General features: G+C 33.8%; 1 protein-coding gene across 1 annotated transcript in view; it reads right to left on the bottom strand.

The window, feature by feature from the left end:
- Window positions 1-2,166: 2,166 nt before the first annotated feature.
- igsf9a (immunoglobulin superfamily, member 9a) overlaps window positions 2,167-6,999 on the bottom strand; it is a 64,325-nt gene continuing 59,492 nt past the window's right edge. The window contains exons 20-21 of the mRNA XM_032570137.1: window positions 6,131-6,204; window positions 2,167-5,093 (exon numbers count right to left, since the gene is read on the bottom strand). Coding sequence (XP_032426028.1) covers window positions 4,930-5,093; window positions 6,131-6,204 — 238 coding nt within the window. The 3' untranslated portion in view covers window positions 2,167-4,929. The remainder of the gene's footprint in view (window positions 5,094-6,130; window positions 6,205-6,999) is intronic.

Below are 6,999 nucleotides of genomic sequence, written 5' to 3'. Positions count from 1 at the left end.
TTATGAGCGACTTCCTGGCATTTGGAAGTAATTCATTCTCCGTCCAGCGGACACGTCGCGCTAAATCCTCAAAACAATCCTGTTTACTTCGTTCTGCTGCGGCGTCACAATCAGTCGCGTACGTTTTATTTTTCTCATTCGGCCCTCGACTGTCAGGGAAAATAGTTTTAGAAAGAGATTATGTTTGTTTTAGATTTTATTTCTGTCGTGATTAATCCTCACAGAAACAACCTTAAAGAGAGAAACCTACAAAAACTTTTTTTTAAAACTAAATGTGGCCTTTATGAGCCAGTTTCACTTATTGAATGGGTTTCCCATAATGCTTTGCAGCACTGAGTTAATTAATAGTGAGAGCAATGTGAGTAAAACATGTGATATCACAAGAGAATATTACGTTTCCTCCATTACATAACTCAAAATAAAATAAAATTGAATCATATAGTCATTTTTTTTATATTTCTGCATGTATATGTGGATAAAACAACAAAAAAGTATTTTATTTTATTTGACAGATTCCTAACTAGTCTTACATAAACTAAATGTAATTTCATTTAAATTGTTGAAGGCATTTCTAGGTGTTTAAATTTACATTTTCAAATTTTTTCTTTTTTTTTTTTATTATTTTACACATTTTAATCTAATTCTCTTGGTTGTTTTGTGTATGAAATACCACTTGACTCCATCTCTTGCTTCTCCTTAAAAGAAATAAACATGTTTTTATTTTGAAACAACCTTTTCTTTAAGTGTTAAAGGTTAAAGATTAAATTAAAACACTTAAATTGTCCTGGTGCTACTCAAAGATTCAGGCGGCTCACAAATTGTTTAGCCTTTTTTAGCCATTTTGATGAGACTCTCATGATTATTAGGCGACTAAAATCCTAAAATGATCCCAACAAAAAAGCACAAAGTCGTTGAAGTGAACATGACGATCCGTGCGACGCTGAACTGCACATCATCATCATCATCATCTCCTCCTCTTCCTCACCGTCTGAATGGCTAAAAGTGACCGAGTGCCTGCTGCAGCACAGGTAATAGTATCCGATTTGAATTTTTCTTTCTGTTCCCTTAAAAAGGTCAGCGTTGTCACGAATGCTTGCAGTGACGAATTTTATTAAAGGCCGCTCAGCAGGTGCAACAACAAACTGCAGTTATAAAGATTTGCAGAAACTTTTGTTTTTGGCAAAACTTCACCTCACAAAGGGTTTCATTGTAGCATTATAAATGCTAACTTTAGTACAGTTGCATTGTCCTTAGCTTTAGTTTTTGCATGTTTGTGTTAGCTTTAGCACAATACCAAAACTAGCATTACTATTGTTAGCTACTACCAACAATACTTAAACATTAGCACAACTGTATTGTCCTTAGCTTTAGTATTAGCATGTTTATGTTAGCTTTAGCACAATACTAGCATTAGCATGCTAGACATTTCTTTAGCGTGGTTAAATGTGCATAGTATACTAATTTGCTGGATATTAGCTTAAGCACAATAGCATTAGCTATATACTCTCTAACCTTAGTCCTTAGCTTTAGTATTAGCATGTTTGTTAGCTTTAGCGGGGTAACTATTATACGTCTTTTTTAATTGTAATACTGATATACACTACTTCAATGATAAAGCACAAAGCATGCTAATTTTAGCTTTAGCATGGTAAAATTGGCATTTTTAGCTTCAGCAAACCAACAGCAGGACGCAAAATATAACATAAGCAAAAATACACATCACAAAGAAATTTATATTTAAAAAAATAATCTGAATACATAATTTACTCTGATAGATATTCCTAAAAAAACATCCCGTACAAGCAGAGATTTCTCAATTAGTAAACAGTAGAACATTTACATTCACACGACATTTTGGTTGATGCTAATTCTGATTTGTTTTTGCTCAAATGTGTGCATTTATTTGACTGCTTGTTCAAACTACTAATTAAATACGAACACAATCAGATTTTTGTGTGAACAGAGCATGAAGGAAGCTAATAAAAAGAAAGCTAAGCTAACAGCGATGGCGTTTTGTAGTAAAAGGTTTGTGCAGTGGGAGCTAAACGTGGCGGGATTGTGATGCAAATCACCAACACAGACTTCTTCTATTTTTAAAATATTCTAATTCTGTTATTGTTTGAACTTACTAAATATTTGTGACATGAAATGAAGTTCACAGCGACATCAAAATATAAAAACATACTTTAATTTTTAACAAACATAAAGAAACTTTGATTTAAAAGCTTTAAAGTCAGATCAGATCTCCAACCTACAACGTGGCAGCCATTTTGTTTCATACTTTAAAGTCATTTATTTACAACAAATTTGTCTCTTCTACCAAATTAAAATGCTGAATTTACAGTTTTAAATTTCTTTTGAGGTTTTTCTTATCCAGAATTTTTAGACTATGACAATATATTCTCTGAAAATAAAACCTGTAATATTCAATCAATTCAATATCTCTTTCTAAAAAGAAGCTGTTATAACTTTAACATGTCTTGCAAAAAATACATCATTATTCTATATTTCTTAGATGTCAACCTAACAGAAGGAAATAAAAATGGATAAAAAGCATAATTAATCCTGTGTGTAAAGGATTACGCCTCTCACACGTCTTTACCTTCTAATTACAATAAAAGCTTAATTTTTTAATATATATTTAAAACACTACAATAATCTTGATTAATTGAATTTTACACAAATTGGCTCTTGCCTTTGCAGATGACTCAGAAACTCGTGAGGATTCATGTATAGTTAACTAGTTTTTATACTTGATTTATACTTTTAGTAAAAAAAGATTCAAATCTTAATATATCAACAATAAATCACAGGCAATAAAACCAAAAAATGTTGGACGGATGGAAACCCGGTGAGTGGATTAGAATTAGAGAGAGAAGAAAATAACTTTTTTTAACCAGTTTTATGTAATCATTCAAACCAAAACCTGAAAACAGGTAAAATTATTTTTGATTTATTCCTGGATGATACATCCAGCTCATACCACATACAGATCCCACAAACCCTTTAAACTTCCTGTAAAAATGCTTATCTCTGCGTACTTTAATAGTTCGAACACCAAATATACCTTAATGTGCTTTAATATGCTCAGTGGAAATTGTTTTAGCACTGCTGCTACTTCCTTTTCTCTGCTTTTCGGGCAAAAAAAATAAATCCCGCTCCCTGATTGGCTGGTTTGTAAATGCTAACCGATGGTGTAAAGTAGCACTGTGACTCACTGCATTGTCAAATGTTTTTGAAATTTTCCCTGAATAATTTAGAGTTGCATTACAAAGAAACACGCAAAAATTATGTGAAGTTTCTCAAAAATGTGTTTATTTATTCTTTGAATTCATTTTGTTTAGTCAGTAAGTTGTATTTTTCAGACAATTATTGGTGTTTTAAGTTCTGCTCTTGGTTACCATAGCAACCAGTAACTGACAGTTCCGCCCCACCCCCCCTTTTTTTTCTGTTGCCGTCGGTAACTGTGGTAGTTTTAGGATCAGCTCCGTGTTTTCTTTACAAGTATTATATTTTAACATATATTTTAAACAAATGTAATCATACACAGTGTTCCATGAGTAATTTTGCTACGTTTTGTTTACATTTTTAACCAGCCTGTCCTCCTCTGACGCGCTTATCAAAATATTCAAAGATCCAAAATGATTGTAACTTTATTAAAGAACAAAAAAATAAATCAACAAAATGTGTTCAAATTTATATTCTCAGTAATTATTGTTTCAACAAGGTGTTGCGCAATTCAGTGCGTTTCGGTTCCATTAACAAAAAAAAAAAAGGCGTCTCAAAGATCGACTGACTATCAGAGCAGGAGTTTAAATTAGCCAATCAACCGCCGCTGTGTTCAGGGGAGCGCTTATTAATAATAGAGGAATAAATATCAAGCCTGAAAAAATGATATCGTAACGGACTGAATGTTATGTTTTTAACGTGATCTCTGCTCGTCTTGCAGAGCAGAGAGTGGGCTTAAGCACAAAGAGAGTAAAAAGGTACGAATTGATCACCTGTTCAGGTTATTTTACCTTTACCATAATAATACCTGCCGGCCTCAGGTTTGCAACCAGCCTGTGAAACCAGTAACCTCCTCCCAGTGTCAGAATCTCACTGAGGAAGAAACTGCATTATCTATTACCTTAATATGTCTGCTATAACTTTTGGATATTTGCATATAAAACAAGTCAATAAAGTTTAATTTACAATTTTTATATCTTCGTGTTATGAGGTAGATCTCAGCCGGCTGGTGAGAGAAAAAGTAGATCTTTGGACTCGAAACGTTTTGAGTCCAAACGTTTGGGCTCCCCTGGCTCATTGGGAGCTATTGCGTTGTAGTTTGTTTAGGGTTATTGTACACAGAGGTTCAATATACAAGGCAAGAAAAGATTTTAGCTAAACAAACATTCATGGTAGCGTATTCCACATTTCTGTGGAGTATTGACAAAGTTTTGCATATATTTGTAACGGAAACGCAGCTACTGCCTAATGTTACTTATATTCTCCCATATTTAAGTACAATAAATTACATTTTAATGCTCTATTCATTCTCCCTAGTGAGCAAACCAATAGTAGCTGGGGAAAAAAACTAAGTTTGTTTTTGTTTCAGTGCGACGCGTTTTCTGGAAATTCAATATCGCTGGATCTCACAGCATGAGAGTTTGTCTAAATCCTACTGGTTGATTCATCCACAGTTAGCAAAATAAACAAAGGGATTTGTAATCTGTGTGGTAAATGCTGAGCATAATTAGCTAAAAAAGACCAAACCCACCAAAATGCTCTCATCTTTGGTCGTCTTTTATCCACTTTTGGAAAAAAATGTAATAAAAAAAGAACGAGCTCGATCGCAGAAGAGCTCACTTTCTCCAGCGTGAGCTTTCGTCACCCGGTTGCTCCGAGCCGCCGCCACCGCGGCGCGAGGCGATGCGAGCGGCGGCGCTGTCAGAACAGCACGGCGTCTGGTTCTGGCACAGCAGAGCGCCTGCTTTGATCCCCCGGCAGCGACGCGAACGCAGAGGAACGTTTTTGTGCTTTCTCGGAGCGCGGCATGCTGGGACGACTCCGGTTGGCAGCGGGCTTCTGTGGGTTTGGTGTTGGGAGAACGCCTGCAGGTACAAAAGGAAAAGAAGTTTGTGAAATTACAAGCTGTGATTTTTTTTTTTTTACCTCAGCTGGTATTTGATGTATAAATTTCATCTCCTTGATGGTGAACATCCATGTGTGAGAAACAGTCACAGTTTAAGGGCTGGATATTAAAAACGGACTTATCCAAGAGAGACCTGACCTTTCTCTAAATTTATTCAAGGAAATATATTTATAAATGTCACCCAGGCAGAAGAAAGTTTTGCAGGAATTAGTTTTTTAAATGTTGGCTTCCATCACAATCCAAAACTACTTCAATAAGACAAACGGTGAAAGTTAAAGAACATATTAAAATATTCTTTTTTTTATTGGTTAAGAATATTACTTTTATGTTTGTGCCAGCCGTGTTTTTAAACAGGAACTTACAGGGACAGAATTTCTTTGTTTGTACCGTAATTGCATTTTTTACACTTTTAACCCTGATATGAAATTCTCAATACGTCATGCAGCTTCAATTTTTTATTTTATATTTTTCACATTTTTTGGTTTCTATTTCAAAACGTGTAAAAATTAAACATAGCAGCAGGTAAAATAGTTAAATTATCATGCTCAAAACTACTAAAGGTCAGCATAAATCCAAATACATCACCTAAAATTAACTTTTTCCCTCTTTTTTATCATTTTGGACTTATTTTTAGAAGAATTTATATTCTTTTCCATACTCAGATGACCAGATCATCAATCTAAATGTCAATATTTGATTCAGAATTTATTGTAGATATTTCTATGGAGGTGAGGCTTTAAATATAAAACTAAAATTAAATAACAACATGTGTACTCATTGATAATGTAAATTTGCTACATAATACAAAAATACAAAATAAAGATGAAATTAATATCGTAAAGTACACAACTTGGGTGAAAACAGTGAAACAAAGCTACTGTGTGGATAAATATCAAAATCTACTAACTAATCTATTAAGCAGATCATTTGTGTAATTTTAACAAGTAATTTTGCTTTAAAACATTAATTTACAATCTAGAAAATTAAAATTCTCACCATCTTCTTTTCCAGGCCGTGAGCAGATGTCGCCAGCATCCCATTCATAATTCTCATCTACCGAAGGCTGCCTCCTAAAGAGCAACAAAAAAATTAGCCGCAGGCGCTAGTGTTACTTTTTGCTTGGGAATTAGTATAAGTGAACTCTTGATAGATTTAACATGACAGCCCTAGTATTAGCTTGCTAACAATTGCTTCGTTGTATGCTAGCATTTACTTTAGCATAATAAATTGGAATTTGGCTGCTGTTAGCTTTAGCACAATAATACTAGCAATAGCATGCAAGACATTTGTTTAGCATGATTGAATGTGCATAGTATACTAATTATCCTGCTTATATTATCTTAAACACTATAAAATTAGCATTGTAAATGCTAACTTTAGCACAATTGTTTTTCGGCTTTAGCATGTTAATGTTAGCTTTATTATGGTGACTATTATAGGAGTGACTTATTTAATTGTAGTATTTAATATAATTTGTATATGCTGCCGTGCTAAAGCTGCTATATGCAGCATATTGCATGCTAATTTTAGCTTTAGCATGATAAAATTGACATTTTGTTAGCTCTATCAAACCAACACCAGGAGGCAAAATTTAACAAGCAAAAAAAAAAAAAATTTTTTAGAACATGATGTATTAACTTTAGTACATATTATTAGGTTGCCTACAGGCGCTTTAGCATAATAGCTACCATTAGCATGTAAAGCCTCCATGCACAACCTTTTCTGAATTATATTCTGAAGTGTACTTTGTTCTATTCAGTTACCAGTTATTGACTTTTAGACATTAGATGAGTAATGGGCTCACGTTGATAGCGACCACAGAGGTTATCTAAAATCCCTGACATCGTCTTCAACTAAATCAAAAT

This window comes from Xiphophorus hellerii, chromosome 8 (assembly GCF_003331165.1).
Source record: "Xiphophorus hellerii strain 12219 chromosome 8, Xiphophorus_hellerii-4.1, whole genome shotgun sequence".
Taxonomy (NCBI): Eukaryota; Metazoa; Chordata; class Actinopteri; order Cyprinodontiformes; family Poeciliidae; genus Xiphophorus; species Xiphophorus hellerii.
Note: the sequence above shows the minus strand (reverse complement) of the source record. Positions and strands in the feature narration are given on the sequence as shown.